General features: G+C 40.4%; 1 protein-coding gene across 2 annotated transcripts in view; it reads right to left on the bottom strand.

The window, feature by feature from the left end:
- The window catches only part of RSU1 (Ras suppressor protein 1), a 197,375-nt gene that overhangs the window by 169,076 nt on the left and 11,172 nt on the right, over positions 1–17,127 (bottom strand). For both annotated transcript variants that reach the window (XM_054695107.1, XM_037510671.2), the window contains exon 3: positions 11,326–11,376. In XM_054695107.1, coding sequence (XP_054551082.1) covers positions 11,326–11,376 — 51 coding nt within the window. The remainder of the gene's footprint in view (positions 1–11,325; positions 11,377–17,127) is intronic.

Consider the following 17,127-nt stretch of genomic DNA (forward strand, 5'->3'; position numbering starts at 1 on the left):
ACACATGTGTACCTTCCCTGATACAATATGCTCAATAAAATTAATAGTCCAATTTAAGATGCCTCTGTCACGTGAGCAAGTTAGTAAGCCTGGGGGTTGATGAAAAATGAATCTCTCTCTCACACACACACACACACAGAGCACAAAAGTTAGTTCAGCCAACTGAGGGGCTGCAATCAAACCATTTCCAGCCAATGCCAACTGCCCATACAGGTTGTCTTGGTGAAATCAGTATGGAGTATAGTCAACATTCAACATTCAAGGGGGAAAAGGTACTGCCTTCCCTAATCCATCAAATTAAGTCATTTTGCAGCAACTTTGTCAGGACCAAGTGTGGTCACACAAAGCGATGCCACTACTGGTCTTAGACATGAGGCCTAACTGCAGAATGCTGGGTGGCAGCAACAGCACAGACCACCAGCTGGGGTGCAGCCGGTCCGGGGGCTTTCTGAGCAAAAGCATCTTGGGGTCCCTGAGGCAAGGACACAAAACTGTGAAGAGTGACAGTTCTGGGAGCAGCAGTCACCACGCAAAACATAAGGATGGGTGCTCGCCCGCGTGTAGCCTACAGAAGGGCCACCAGGTCACGAGTTGGTCTTTAGAACCATATGGCCAGCACCGGCAGCCAGGGCCTCTTCAGCTACTAAAGGGTAGTAATAGACCAGGCACCACGTTCCGCCCACGCTGCTGGAAAGCCAGAAGCTGCTCAGAACACATGTAGGTTTTCATCATAAGCCCAGGATGAAATCAGGAGGTGAATTCTACCCACCACTTCCACTAAACTTCTGAGTGGTTAGAACTACACGCTGCCCAACTATTTTGGCAGAAGTAACCAGACTGTTTTAGCTCTGGTGATTCCTGCAAAGGAGAGGCAATAGGAAAGCAGGAAAGCAAGGGCCCTGCCTGCACGCCTCTTTGAAAAACCAAATTCTTGGTTCGGCCATTGCCTTCATCTTGGGAAACCAGGGACAGACTGGGGGCAAGATGATGGAGATTCAGATCAGGAATCGACAGGGACCAAGTGACCACAGCGATGCCCCAGGGCCATGACCCACGGATCACACAATGCCAAAGGTACCATACAGGATAAGGTAAAGCAAAATAAATCAAAAATAGCACTGCTTCCCCAAGCTTACTCAAAATTGGAGATTTTTTCTGTTGCCATAACAAATGAAAATGCCTGGCGAGATTTTACACGCTCTGGCTGCTTTAAAAAATTTTTCTCAGACAAAAGGAAAAAAGGATGGTAGAGGATATTTAAATGAGGGTAGGTATTTAGATTCCTATGTAATTCAGTTATCCTGTTACAACAAAGTTACTAGAAAAGTGACCAAAACTCTAAGAACAAATGAAAATCAGTGAGAATGTTCATTATGCAGATGGTGGGAGGGTTGGCCATTGAAGTGAAATGGTGAAAGCAAACTTTTTTTGCCCTAGTATTTGATGAATATGCCATCTAGGACAGCAAGCTAAGGGAAGGTGGGTAGGAGCCAAACTAACAAAAACGCTATGAAATATGACTCGGCATTCTTGGCCAGAGTGAAAGGACAGCCCTTTCGATCCTTAGCAACAATAGCCAGAAAACATCAGTCTATTCACACTACAGAAGTGAAGTCTAGACTAATTATATAGCTGCCAATTCTCCCAGCAAATTAGGAATCACAGTCTCGGATGCCATTTTAATGATTACATATAAAGAAGCATCTCTTCACTCTCACATACAAATAATCACGCTCTTCAGAATTTTATATGCAAAACAGGTCATTTGTACTTCTAGTGATTTATGACTTCTGTATCCTAGCCAAAAACTCAAGGTGAATAATGAACTAATTATAACTTACCTGAAGAATTTGAAGTCCAAAAGTATGCTAATGATAACCAGCTTTACAGATTTTACGGGATTTTCCCCAAGCAGCCATTAAGACAATGAGCTACAATAGATATGGGTTATTTAAAAACAAAGTTTATGAACAGTAAAGCAAACTGGCATTTAAAAACTATCTACATGCTCTTTAAGATAAAAATAAAATAATAAAATAGCTAAATATCCACTCCAATAAAGGCCAACATCCCCCAAATAGTATTATTTTATAAAGGACAACAATAAGGCTGCTTTCTGTTAATCAACAAGTATTGCTGAACACTCACACTTACTAGTGCATACTTATTGTATCCTATCATGGGCTAGGATTTTGTAGCTTAAGTAATTTTACTAACAAAAAACAACTCTGACTTAAGTTAGCGCAAAAAAAAAAAAAAAATGGTCTTACTTTCAGCAGCAATGAGAATAATCAATTACACAAAAATTAGGTGGAAAAGTTACAAGCAAGCAATGGAGCAGATTTATGGTATAAGACAAATATGTAAAAATATATGTCCCCGAGCTATAAAAAGTGTGTATGCACAGCCAAACAAATCTAAAAGCTGACAAAAGCATGGATTTCTTCTCCTCTGAGGTTGCAAAAATTAGCGAATGCCTGAATCTAGAATTTACTTCCAGACAGAACCAAGGCATAGCCCAAGCAATCTTCAGGAGCACCTCCAGTCTCTGAATTCTTTCAGGAACACACCTTCTAAATTGCACTGCAGTTTTGAGGTGCCAGCAGGCGATACATCAATAAATAGCTTTAATTTGGAAGCAGGGTTGGAGGAGCAGCCCTGAGGGGAAAGGAGATGGAATTCGATGGCTGGTGAGGAAGTGACATCTAGCAAAGGGCAAGAAAGGACGGAGGCTTCTCCAGGAAAAACATCGAAGAACAAGACTTTTGAAAAGGAGAACAAGAAAAAAGCAAGTTTAGTGTCAGAAAAGGAGCTCTCCAGGCTCTTAAATGTATCATTATAATGTAGTATTATTCATGTGTAGTCAAGGTTTTTGTAGGTACACACACTCATTCCCCCAACACTAACATTGAGGGAGATGACAGACAAGTCAGCGTCTTTGTCTCTGTGTGTCTGTCTCTCTCTCTCTCTCTCTCACACACACACACATAACATACACTCACAAACATGCTGCCAACCACTCATGCTTCCTTACAATCAGGAACGACTTTAGCAAGAGCCACGCTGGGTTGTTTCTCTTCCGTCCTCGCCTGATGTTTCTGTGCTGGGAAAAGGAGTAGCTTTACAAGAGGAAAAAGACAGGGTGGGGCAGATTCCCAGAGGAGCTTTGATAACTTCCCTCTACCAACTGTGTCTCTGAGCTTAGGAATTCACCCTGCCTTTCTATTTGAACAAGATCAGGGACCCTCCCCGGTGGCTCAGCGGTTGAGCGCTGGGGTTGCGAAGCTGCCTGCAGCCTCTGCAGCGCCAGTTTCAATCCCCGTTGCTCCCCGCCACCAGAGAGGTCCCACATGCGCGCAAACCTCTCCTGCCGCCCCTGCTCTCAACAGTGTACTTCGTCCTCTGCCTGCTCTGCTCCCGCTCTGGCTCTGGTGAATTCTCTCACCCTCCCGCGCTTCTGACTATACCCAGTGCTTGTATAAACAAATAAAATAATCTTAAAAAAAAAAAAATTCATATTAATTAAAAAAAAAAAAAAAAAAAGATCCAGGGCACCAAATGCTTCATCCCCAGACTCCTAGATATACCTCGCTGGGGCACTATACCTTGGCAGTGGCACACAGAGGCTCAGGAGCCCTCAGGGCCCCACCACCTCCCAGGTTTCTTTCCTCCACCACTGTGTAGGTCTGTGCTTCCACCAGACACAGAGCAGGGAAGTGACAAGTCTGTTTGGTTCTTTTCTCACTGTTCCTTTCAGTGAAGCGGTGGGTGCCCTATACTTTATTTTCCACAGAGTGCAGGTTCAGTGGCAGGAAAAGAGGGCTTATCAGAGAACATACAGGCCAGGGGAGAAGATTAAAGGAACAGAAAAAAAAACTAGAGCAAAAAAACTCAGACCAAGAATGAGCTTTAGGAATTTGGTGACGAAATGGCCAATCATATCAGGATGGTGTCTTTTCCTATTAAGCTAATTGTAGCTGACTGACAAAGAGAAAGAAAAATTGAAGGGCAAGTTAGGTATTCTCAAAGTTTTTCTGGAGCTGGAAAAAAATTATATCTCTATATAAATATAGATATATGCATTCCATTAAAGACTAGAAGTGACATTACAAATTCTTACTTAACAAGATTTAAATTTAAACAGATCAATTGGGTGGGGCTTATGGATATTCTTAAAAAATAATTAAGAATGGGTTTCACTCACATTATAAATCATCTTTTTAAAGCTTTGTACAAATTTCCAGGCAACATTTCCCTCACGGAATAGTAGCAAGTATATCTACACTGAAATAAACTAATGTTATTGTCACCTCCTCTAGAATTTATCAATCTGAGCTACAAGCACCCTTAAAGAACTCAAGGATAGCAATAACACCCTTGAAACTTGCTGAAATTATAGCCATTTTCTGCATTTTTCTTGGGATCATGGCCACAGTTTCCACCTTATTCATTAAAAGTTAACTTATGAAAAATTAAAAAACTGCTCTACAATATATATACCCAAGAATTGGACCTCTTTAGAAAACCTACACACATGCCACTAGATAGCAGAGATAGTCAACAAATGATTTATATATAAAATTTTGTTATTAAATCAGTTCTGTTTGAGAATTGTAGTGTAAATATTTAAAGTCTTTTCAGGAGCTGCTTCCCAAGCAGGCTAGTAAAGGACTTGGAAAGTGACAGGTTCAACCTACACCTTACACTATTTTCTCCAGTCTGCCACTATTCTGAAATTTCCATCATTGAAGTCATTCCATTAAAAAATAAATGTGGAAGAATTTAAATATTACATTTAGTTTAGTTTCTTCTAGCACAGAGCAGAACCCCAAGAACTTCCAGAACAGGTCCATTTTGTTGTCGGAACAGGCAAGAAGGATCAGCAGACACTGTCTCTGAGCTGAGGATATAATACATGAAAATCCAGCTTCTCCAACTTCTTCAGTCTCTGACCTGATGGTTTTGGACTAGAGGCTAACAGAATTTTACATGTGATAATCTTGCATGTTTGCTTATTAAAAGCAAAAATAATAGTGAGCTGCCAATGGTAGCAGTGTTTTTATAGTAATCCAACCCCTGGTAGCACCTAAATAGCTACTGTTTAATTAATAGATGTGAGACTCAAAAACACTATGTATGTTTTTGCAAATCCAATCTTTCAAATGATGGCACAATAACAAACTGATAAATGTACACTAATTAAAAAAATAAGCTATTGATCAAAGCCTCTGTATTATAAATACATTTATACTGTTTTAAAATGCAAAGAGCAAGTTGTTTTGATATTGTCACAAGATAAATTCATGACACAGAGACGATGTATTTTGCATAGTCCCCCTCATAGTTTAATTTCATCCAAAACATGCACAAGAACTTCTGCGTAAAGCATGACAAATAATCTATGAAATAGGAAATAACTAGAGACTTCAGAGGAGGTGTTAGGAGACTGGTGAAGGTCATTCTTATAAGTTGGGACAGTTCATTTTTCTCATGCATCTCAACAATCTATTACGTCTGTTGAAAGGGTTTCAATTTATTATGATTTTAATGACTGCTTAATTTTTTTCATTTTAACTGCATCTGCAATACTTTAAGAATGCAGTATTTCCATGTGGAATATGCTACATAATTCATTTATAATCATACTTATGGTAGCTATCCTCTCAATGTGTGTGTGTTTGTATACACATCTACATAAAATTTTAAAAACACTGTATTAACTTCTGTGTATCTGGAACAATACCGTTGACATAGAAATTATTGAAATCATTAAAGAAAATATCCTAGCATTTTCTTGTTCATTAATAATTCAAATTCATACATAAGCTATAACAGGAAATAGTCTGTAAGCAAACACATACACACACACACACACACACACACACACACACACCACACACACACCCCAACCATAAAACCTAGGTTTACTGCCTGCCTAACCATTTCAGATACATTAAATGATGAGCCATGGTCACAGTTAAGACCTGAAATGACAGGCAAAACTACTAATACATCAAGAAAAGATTTTACATTAAAGTTTCAAGTTCAGGCGCGCAGACCTCTCCTGCCGCCCGCTGCTCCCCTCAGCAGTGTACTTTGTCCTGCCTGCTCTGCTCTCCGCTCTGGCTCTGGTGAATTCTCTCACCCTCCCGAGCTTCTGACGTAACCCAGTGCATGTATAAACAAAAACAAAGACAGACAGAAAGAAAGACAGACAGAAAGAAAGAAAGAAAGACAGAAAGAAAGAAAGAAAGAAAGAACATGCCTCTATATAAAAAAAAAAAAATTAAAAAAAATAAAATAAAGTTTCAAGTTCAAAGAATAAAACCAAGCAATGACATTCTGAGGTCCATGGTTTACAAAGAGTTGGCGACTCAATGTTTGCAAAGAGTAAAAAAAACACCTGATATACTGTGCACAGATGAGTGCTTTCTTCCTAACATGCAGGGGTCACAGAGTGAAAGATATAATCATATGTAAGGTTGTAACAACACGTGTATCTGGGTCTCACTGTAAAAATGAAATTGCTTTTAAAATGAAGAGCTTCACAGTAAAAAGTGAATACCGAGAGATTTTTTTATTACTGATGTGAATGTAATTCATTTTATAATGTATAGTAGCCTTCCTTACACAATGGCATTTAGTAGTAGGAGAATCGGTATAAATAGGCACAAAATGCAAAGAGAACCTACATGATTATTTTTAATTAATATCTGATTATATACATAAATATCTTAATCTTTAGTCCACAGGAAAAAACAATCTCACATAACACACAATACAAACTACTACCAAAGGCAATAAAATTCTTCCAATTTAAAGATACTGGAAGAAAAGTTTCTAACTTGAGAAAGTAGACATAATAAACATCAAAAAATGATACATGAAATCGAATGTATAATTTTAGAAGCAAAACAAAAAAATAACATACCTCCTTATAGAAGGATCTACCTTAATTATGGTAAGCTGCATTATGCAAATGGAAATCACGACATGCCCTGTTGGACAGAGTGGAAGAGCGTGCAAAAAAATTTTCATCTTACAACATTAATTTGGTTTTTCATCTTTAGGCATGAAAGCCAGGGGGAAAAACATACATATCTCAATAGTGACCTCTAGTGGACAAGTGTTAAAATGGTTAGTCTCCACTTGAAACTCCTTTTTAAGAATTTAAGCAAGAAAAACATTTATAAAACTAACGCTCTTAAATACCATAAAAGCCAGAGATCAGATTAAGTAGTAAACAATAAAAAAGCCCAGCTAACACTGGCTTAAACAGCGCGATAACCACACTGCAGGGCTGGAGGAGGGAAGAGACAAGAAAGTCGCTTGGAATCACTGCTACATTCCCTTCATTAGTAACCGTGAGAGCAAATAAGCACTTGGTTATACCATCTCGGTCGACTTGGACTTAGCACAACTCATCACGTAACATCATATTAACCAACCAACATTAACTTGAGTGCCATATTTCATATTTTCATGCTCTTGACACTTGTTCGGGGATGGGATCAAGAGAAGCATAAGACAGGGTTCCTAACTTCGAGAACCTCATAATGCAATTAATGGTATGTAGAAATTAGTATATACTTTGGACCTTAAATACATAAAACTGAATTTCATCTGAACGAGTAGCAAGCCCAGAAACCATGAGACCTAGAGTGGTAAAAGCAGGCTAACTGGAGAAGCTGAAGCCAGGAGGGCTGCGTGGTGGAAGAAACATCCATTGCTGGTTATGAGTCCAGCTTCTCTACCTGAGGGATCTTTGGTGTACCTGAGGAGTACCATGCAGCATATCATCCTTCAACTACGAAAGGGCCTCTGTGACTCTAAAGATGACAGGGACATCAGTCTTTGGGACATAAGGTTTTGTTTCTGTAGAGTGCTCACAGTCCAGCAAGACTGAAACAGACAGAATGAGTGAGAGAGGAGTGGTCACACCTACTTAATTCCTTCTATCAGTTAATCCTGAAGAAACCATCTGGTTCCTACACAGACCACTTCACCTCCAGCCAACTACTTCTTTTGTCCTCCCTGTCATCTCTCTGCATCCTTCAGTCAACCATCATTGCTTTTCACAGAACACATGGGTATAGAAGGATAAGAAATCGTCTCTGCCTTCAAGAAAGCTTAAGGTCTATTTAGAGAGAGAAGAAACATGAAGAGAAGGACAGGCAGTGCTTACCAGTGTTAAATACAATACACAGTCAATTTTACAGGAGTTGGGGCAGGATTTCAAGTTGACAGGCAGTCAGGAAAGGGAGCCTGGAGGAGAGGAAGGTGAGGCATCGAAGGCAGCTGGGAATGGAGCAGGCAGAGGCAGGGCTTGGCCCCAGGAGAGGAGACAGACCAGTCTTCCTGCACATAGGGAGGAAAGGCTTGCTGCAGGCTGTGGGGCCAGAGGAGTGCAGCTTCTGAGTTAGGTGAATAGAGCACCTTCCACCACTTTCACTATGTGTGATAGTATTAAGGATCGGTGCACAGGAGGCGGGGTTTCTGAAGAGGAGACCAGGGACAGATCCTCTTTACTCTGAAACCACTCCCACTGGGCTGGAAAGAACCTCCTTTGGGTTCCCAGATAAGAACCCAAAGCAAAAGAGCAGAAGGAAAAGATTCAGCTGCTACTCTGCCTCCCATCTCCGAAGAAAGTTTGTCAAGGGTACACGGTATCTAGGAAGCAGCTGCAGGTGGGGGAGTCCCATCGCCTTCACCAGAACCCATTAGCACTGCTCTCACCCCATACCACCCCACACCTAGGTCTAGGTGCACATCATTTCACTGTAGTGACGGTGATGCTCCAACAGTGATTAACTTGACAATTTTGAAATTGACAATTTTATCAAACACACGCTAGAAAACATCAAGAATTTCTGGTCACGAAATCCTGGGGAAGTTCAGGCTCGTAAGTGCATTTTCATGGTCCCTGTGTCCTCACTGGCACTGTGTTGAGGGCCCTGTCGATACCAAATCCCCAGAGGATCAAGGTTGTCAACTCAGTGCCACGCTGCTCCAATGGCCAGCAGATAGTAACACACGGTGGCCCTAAATTAAGATCCCAGTTTGAGTAAGCCAGTCCTTCATTCTGTAAGGACATAGAGGAAATGTCAATGTAATTGGCATACTAAGAGAAAAACACAAATACTTTTGCAAGATAAAGGCAGTGCTGAGGGGTCTATCTTTTGAGTCCCAGCGGTTTTAATGTAGCACTGTCAGCCAGTCCCTATTAAAAACCATGGAAAGTGAAAGACACTGATTACAACGAAAAGTGACAGAAGGGTGTGCTCAGCCACTTACATTTAATGCATATTTATATTTCCATCAAATGGACATATTTACTATAAACACTTGAAAAGCCATGGCAAAATCATTCATTTAAATGCCAGAAAAACAGTAAAAGATGCTAATTTGACCTTAGTGGAACAGATCGGGTGTCACTGACACTACTCACAATGGCTTTGAAACAGAGGTAACCAAGACCATTAATTAGAGTTTACTGGATTAGGTCAAGGGTGTCTCAAATGGAAAAAGAGAAAGAACATAGCAAAGGAAGAAATATGAAGTTTGGATCATTCACCGTCAACCTAATAGCAGACACAATTTCACTCCGTATTTATGCCTCTCTAAATTACCCTTATATTATACACCTGGAGAAAGAAACCGATCCACTGATGCCTAATACTGTCTATGACACATAAAAAGAAATAAACTACAACTACCTGAAAGATAGATTTATTTTTAAAAGAATAGATCAACTAACGACATAGTAGGAATAAAGCACGTTATGCTTTCTTGTTTAAATGTAAACTTTCACTGTAATGACCCAGTTCTAACAATGGTAGACTGGCAATTAAGCCTCTTTTTTTTTTTTTTTAATGAACTATATGATAGAGAACTATAGGAATATCTGCTCACAAAATCCTAGGGGAATTTAGGGATCAGGCAGCCCGCCCTTTGAAACAAACTACAAATCCCCTCTGAACTGGGATTAAGGCATCCATGAACAGCAGGGCCATTTACTACAAAACATTAAAACTGACAGCATATTACATGTTACAAAAATGATCACACATATCTTTCAGCATCCATGGGTCCCACTACTCAAACATGACAATGGTGCTACTCAGTCTTGCCTGACAAATATGTGCTTTTTACTAAAAATGAACTAATCTGCCCATTTCCTGCCTACAAGGGGCCCTCACTGCCACTCGTAATTCTCAATAATCAGCAGCTCTGTGACACTGCTTCAAGCTGTATATAATGCACATATACACATAAATCCATAGTGAAAATCCCTCAACATGACATTCTGCTCGATTTCATTAGACTTACAAAGCTCCCTAACAAACTCTGGCCACATGATTAGAAAATCATTCGAGTCTGCAGGAAATACAGGAAGCACCCAAGAAGTGACAGTCAATTAGGAGAAAGAGGAGTGGTGATTAGAATCTTTACAGCCAGAGTTCAAAGACTGAAATAATGTTATTCACACGAGATATTCTTATAAAAGCAGGTAATTCTTCTATTATGGTATCCACACTGTGACATTACCAAAGCCCAAGAAAATTTTTCTTATGAAACAGACTCAAAATTCTGAAAAATTCTGGTACAAACTTAGATAACTTATATAAATTTGTGGTGTCATCTCCAACCATGTAGGGAAACAAACTATAAAACAGTTAAGTTTACCCCTTTGGGAAGGAAGATGCAAATCAAGAATTCTTAGTCTAATCTTTCCTGAGAAGTTTCTCTTCATGAAACTTCTAACAAATGTCTTCAACAGCACATGTCATGCAGCACTACCATCTCTAACCAGGACCATTTTTTTCCTTCAGTTTCCACATGTGCTAAGAGAGAATTCACAAAACAGCAAAGCACACACCAGGGGAAGGCAATATGCTTGCATGCATCTTAGTGTCACCAAAATAAATGTCAGATTTCCTTAAATAATCACTTGTCGGACCTCCCCAGTGGCGCAGCAACTGAGTGCTGGGCTGTGAAGCTGCTCGCAGCCTCTGCAGCATCGGTTCAATCCCGGCCACCAGCAAGGGTCCCACATGGTGCGCAGACCTCTCCTGCCACGCCCGCTGCTCCCCTCAGCAGTTTACTTCATCAGTCTGCCTGTTCTGTTCCCCACTCTGGCCCTGGTGAGTTCTCTCACCCTCCTGCGCTTCTGACTGTATCCAGTGCTTGTACAAACAAATAAATAAATCTTAAAAAAAAAAAAAATCACTTGTCATTAGTATCTTTAAAGGAAACCACTGAATCAGGAGTGTTACAGCTTTTCCTGAAAGGAAGAAACTGTAGAAAATGATAAAGTCAACTTACTTGTGAGCTTGTTGTGGCTCAGAACCAGTTGTGTGATGTGGGACAAGGAGACTGTTAAAAAAAAAAAAATCACCATTAGTTATGCACCCAAATTATACCTCCACTCCTCCAAGGTGAAGTGCTTGATTATATTCACAGGTTGAAGAGTTACCACACACAAAAATAGGAGCAGAAAATCCTATAACACTGTCTGTTAAATGTTAAACCATATTAAGAAACGTCATGCAATTAGCCGTGCAATTAGCACAGCAAGTTAGAGCTAATCAGATTAATGTTGAGGATCAGACATTCCCAGGGCCGGTAAGAGAGGCTGGGGCCCGATCTGCTGGCCTCGCTGTGGTCACCCGTCTTAGCAGCGTGCTGGTCAAAGGGGCTGGCCCCAGTGTGAGGAGGCACAAAGCCCTCACTGTGCTGAAAACCGTTTCAGGACAGATATTTTTCTACGCACTATAGATGATCAGAGTAAAAACCCTCCACAACTTCCTCTAAGCTGATTTTGGTTGGCGTGTCAAGGTACCTGCAGATTGTGCGCCCGTTTCAAACATTATCCTGGAGGTTTAATCTGCTGAATGAGATTAGATTGGCTTAGAAAATGGTCTCACAACTGCAAGGAAAAGAAATATACACAGATACACACAGCCATCTGAGAAAAGTGATCTGGCTTTCCACTTTGGTTCTAAGAATTCACTGCTGGTTAGTTAAGAGACAGATTTTGAAAAGCCTCTCATCTTCTTCCAATATGAACACTGTATTAATGCAGCATGTAAAGGGATAAGAACAAATTTGTTCTCAGTGTCAATTTAGACCACAATTTGCTAAGGAGAAAATGAGGATGTATCACTCTTAAGCATAAATTTTTAAGTGTTTCTTAACTATCACAAAGCTATAGAAAAATTCAAACTATAGAACAACAACAACAAAAAACAAAAAAACAAAAAAACAAAAAAAACCTGTCTTTCTGCCCTGAATGATTTGTGACTAAACTCGTCTAATGTCCCATAAACTTTAGGGAGTTCCTGTGAACAAAGATGTTCTCCAGCAGAGTCAAAACGGAAAATAATAGGTCATTACCATCTAATCCTCAGACCCCATCCCAACTTCTCCAAATGACCAATCATTTCTTTATCAAGAAGGATCCAGTTTAGGTGCAAGTCAGGTCCCCTAAAGTTACCTTGAGTCCGAAAGCTTCTCTTTCCTTTACTCACATGCCCTTGGCAGCTGTGAAGTTTATGAGCCACGTTACTTTGTACAACCTCCATGTGGATTTTTGGTTTGCTTATTCTTGATTAAATTTAGTATGTACCTTGGGCAGGAATATCACCCAAATGGGGTGTTCATCTCACAGGACCCTAATGGATTGGGGAGGGGCACAAGATTTCAATTTGTCCCATCACTGGTGCTGTTCCCTTATCACTGAAGTCTGTGGGCTTCGCCATTGTAAATTTATTCTTTTCCTTTTGGAAATTAATGAGTTTTGGGGGTATGGGGGGCAGAGAGGAGAGAAAATATTCTGAAGCTATATAAAGTATCCCCCAATTTTTAAAAGTTCCCATTAAGCTACTCCTCTTTTATAAACAGAACATTAGTACCTGCTTCGGCTAACCAAAAGAAATCTAAGGAGAATTTTTGCTTTCACAACAAAACGTGAATAGCTAAGAACTTTTGGCATTGGATCTATAGCAGCCATTCTAGAGGCACAGCACAACCCCAGCTACGAGTGTCTTGGTGGCTTACACCTGGCTACAGGATGCATGACCAGTTAGGCACAAAAGACAGTGCTGGATCATTTTGCATGGTCCCTTCCAAAGCATGACCCTCACAATCGTTGATGGCTCATAACCCAGACACAAAATATGTTCTGAGCAACTAAGAAATGACAGTCAGCCTCTAGAACCTCAGATGCGCACCTGTGCTTCTATATCCCTGTGAAACTATATCCTTTGCCTTTATTAAATTCTTACCTGAGTAGGTTCTCCTGAGTCCTTTCACTCTCCAACCAGTGAACCAAAGAAGTAACTAGTGTTCCCCGCACTCTCCCCTCCTACCTGGACACCTTTCCACTCTACTTAGCTTCCTAGGATGCGTCTTAATTGCCCTTGCGCCACCAGGGAGGCCCAAGAGTTAAGATTTTTTTGGCCTTCTAAATAAAGCATTCTCTATCTCTGAAATATAGTCTGACATGAAAAATATCTCAAAGATCTTCCCTCACACCAAATAGGACAAAACAAATTCAGAGATATATCAGTTAAGACCATGGTCAGCTTTGTGTGAAAGCACACCACAAATAACAGGCATTACACAAAACAGGAGTTCAACCATCACCAATGCCTGGTTCCCACTTCATGGTCCAGGATGGCTGCTTAAGCGCAATTCTCATATCTGCATTCCCTTCAGGAAGACAGGAAGGAAAAGAAGACTTTCTCCTTTAGGTGACTTCCAAGAAGTTATGCATGGCACTTCCACTTGCAAGCATTTAAATTAAAATTTTGTGATACAATGATGCCTTGCTGCAAGGGAAGCAGGGCCATGTAGTCAGCATTCCAGGTGACCCTGTGCCAGCTGAAGATGAAGGGATTTTTTACCAAGAAAAGATGAGCCAATGAAAATTGGCATGCAACTCACATCCTCTCACAAGAGCAAGACTGTCACTCAAATCAACTCTGCTTAAGAAAGAATACTGATAATCTTATCTCCTCTTGCCCTGATTTTCCAAAAAAAAAAAAAAAAATCACAAACTAAACAAAAAAGAAAAATCCGTTTGCTCTTCTGCCAGCTAACATTCACAAGGAAAGATTTAATTAAGGAAAACTGGTTCTTTTCAATCATTTCACACCCGTTCAACAAGCATTTAGCAGGAGAACGAAGTGACAAAGTTTGAAAGATTTTTTCAAACAGAGAAAAAAAATTCAGTTGTTGCAATCACACCACTAAAAATGTATTTTTCTTTTTCACTATTGTTATAAGTCTACAGGTTAACGTAGGTAAGAGGGAGAGAAATTAGAGCAGGAAAGAAAAAGTTAATGAAAGATCTTTGAGAAATTATTTAAGGCAACAAAAGAGGGCAGAGTGGGCCTGTGGGGAGGGAGCTGCATTGCACAAAATCAAAATTACAGATTCAATACCAAGCCTGAAAGAGGCAAAGAAGGAGCAGAGAGGTGTATTTATACAACAGGCTACTCCCTTCCACTTGGCAGTGCTTTAGTTCATTGTGAGTCTCCTGTGGAAACTATGCTATTAAAAAAGAAGGGGGAAAAGGCCCACAAAATAGAACGGATTATTTAAAAGTACAAAAGCTGCCACAGTCAAATAAGCCGGGGAAATGGGAGCAGGCTGGACCCATGGACCTGCCTTGCTCAGCTTAGCAGCACGCTGGGAGCGCCTTGGTGGGTAACTAGTGCTGCCGCTGGCCACCAACTGTCAAGAATGAGTTCCCCAGAGCTCATTACCTCTTGTTACAGTTCCTACAGCAGTGTTAAACTATGCCTTGTCTAGGTATTTTCAAAGGAGAATGTATTTCAAAAAACCCAGTAATAAACTAAGAAAATGTGCTGACACAAAAGTTAACGTCGTTTACATACCCAGCACCTCGGCTGTCACTGAGCCTCCAGCTGCAGCAAGGGTGTATACAGGAATGTGGCGTCACACCAAAAAAAACATCAGGAAAACAAAACTGTCAGGAGGGAGGTGTTTGAGGGGGTGGGGTGGGGGGCATGCTGAGGTTGCTGTATTTATGAATTATGATTGTTCTCCAGCCAAGACAGGAACCAGCAGGAAAATGCTTTTGGTCAATACTTTCATAAGACAGACAATGAAAGGCTCATGGAGACTCCCTGGCAGTCACTCACCACGCTGCAGGAGTGAGATTCTCTTAAAAGGAATGTTGACCATAGCTCCTGGTTCAATCTGGGACACCCCTGGATTAAGCCTGCTGCCCTTCTCAAAAAATGTCAGTACATTTTAGATGATGAACTATATAATCACTCTATTTAGGAAACATAGAACACGCAGCAAAATCTTAAAATGCAAAGTATAAAAGATCCATGGATATGAGAGAAGTATAGCTGGATGGATAACAGCTCAGGAGAAGCTTCTAGGGACTGTTACATCCACAAGCACTACAGGGCAGAGGGCTCACCATGCACTGAAGAAGCTGCAAGGAGTCCAAGATGGAAACTGGAGATTGGGGAAGCAACCCCAAGTTTATCTGAGCAAAGAGAGGGGAAGCAGGGAAGGCAAAGGACTGGAGGGGGGCATACAGTAACTTAATGAAATAAATTCAGAAAAATCGAAGGGCTAACTAAACACTCCCAGAAAAAGAAGGCTCATTTCTAGATAACTCATGGAAACAGATGCTATTTGAAACAAGTTCAGTTTTCTCCTTCAGCATAAAATAGGCAGCATGAGAAAAGAAAAATAAGCCAGAGAAAATCCACAGCCCCATAAGATGACATTATAGATTTGTTTTCAAAACAACCCAACATATCACAAAGATGTGGCAGACTGGAAATGCTAGTTTTTAATTTGGCAAATCAGAAAGCAAATTATTCTTTGGTAGCACCTTAGAGAGGGTAAAAAGTTCCAGCTTCACAGAACTGATATCCACAGAAAAGCACACAGCCAGGATGATACAAGAGGGATGAGATTTCAAAACACATGAGGTAATGGAAACCTAATGTTTATTTCTACAATCTTGTCACAGGTCAGAATTGGCCATCTTTAGGTTTCAAATAAAAGGTTCTGAAATGTTAATTACAAAACTGGACTGCAACTACCATTTCATTTTACAGAATTCATCCTGACCTGAAGCATCAGGAGAGAACTGCTATCAGTGGAAGCTAAGCCGTCTAACCCTTTCTGACAGTTCTTGTGGGAACAACTGTGTCTGTACTGGAAGATCACTCAAAGGCTCTGGGTATTCAAAAGGGGCCACTTGTTCCACAATGCCAGGGGCACCGTGCCCATGCTGTGCACTCTGCAGAGAGCTGGACTATTTGCAATGTTCCATCATACTGAGTGATTATGACGTGGCAATAGGACCTCTGCTAATTCAGTTTCTCCCAAAGTCACAGACTAACAGGGAGAATTAATCTGAACTTAAAATACAGGATGGTCCAAATGGTTTTCCCATTTTGGCTGCTCAGTGAGCTAGAACAGCAGAGTTCTAAATACTCTGCAGACTCCACGGGGATATGGACTCAGCCGGATGTCAGCACCGGGAAACAATGCTGACCGATTTCAGTTTTGCATTCCAGGAGGCATGATTAAAATGTCTGCTCATGTCGCATGGCTAAAATTATTTTACCCTTGATAGCAGGATATAGATTCAGATTTTCTTAAAAATGCAGCCCTGACAATATATTAAAGTGAAGACAAACAATAAAATGTTTGATACCAAAATACAATACAAATATCTATTCATCAACACACCCAGAATCATAAAAACCTTTCTTTTGGACTTTGTTTATAATCTAAAACTTTAAAAAAAAAATCATGGCACAAAAGCTTTTGTTGACTTCCTGACTGTGATGAAAAATTGGAATTTCTTTAGCAGCAAGTTTTCAAAACTGGCTGCTTGACTGAATTCTATTTACAGATAAAGGGTCTATAAACATTTATTCCATAAAAAGCAATTTTATCATAGGTGACCATGGAGGTGGGGGAAGGAGCGATACCTGTTTCTATACTTAAAGAAGAGCAGAGAATTCTCAGGTAAAGAGCCCCCATGAACTGGTCACTGACTGAGTCCACCAGGACATGAAGTCAAAGAATACCACACCCAAGGCACAATTATTATAAAGGTGA

This window comes from Talpa occidentalis, unplaced genomic scaffold, assembly GCF_014898055.3.
Source record: "Talpa occidentalis isolate TD23 unplaced genomic scaffold, MPIMG_talOcc4v2.1 talOcc4.14, whole genome shotgun sequence".
Taxonomy (NCBI): domain Eukaryota; kingdom Metazoa; phylum Chordata; class Mammalia; order Eulipotyphla; family Talpidae; genus Talpa; species Talpa occidentalis.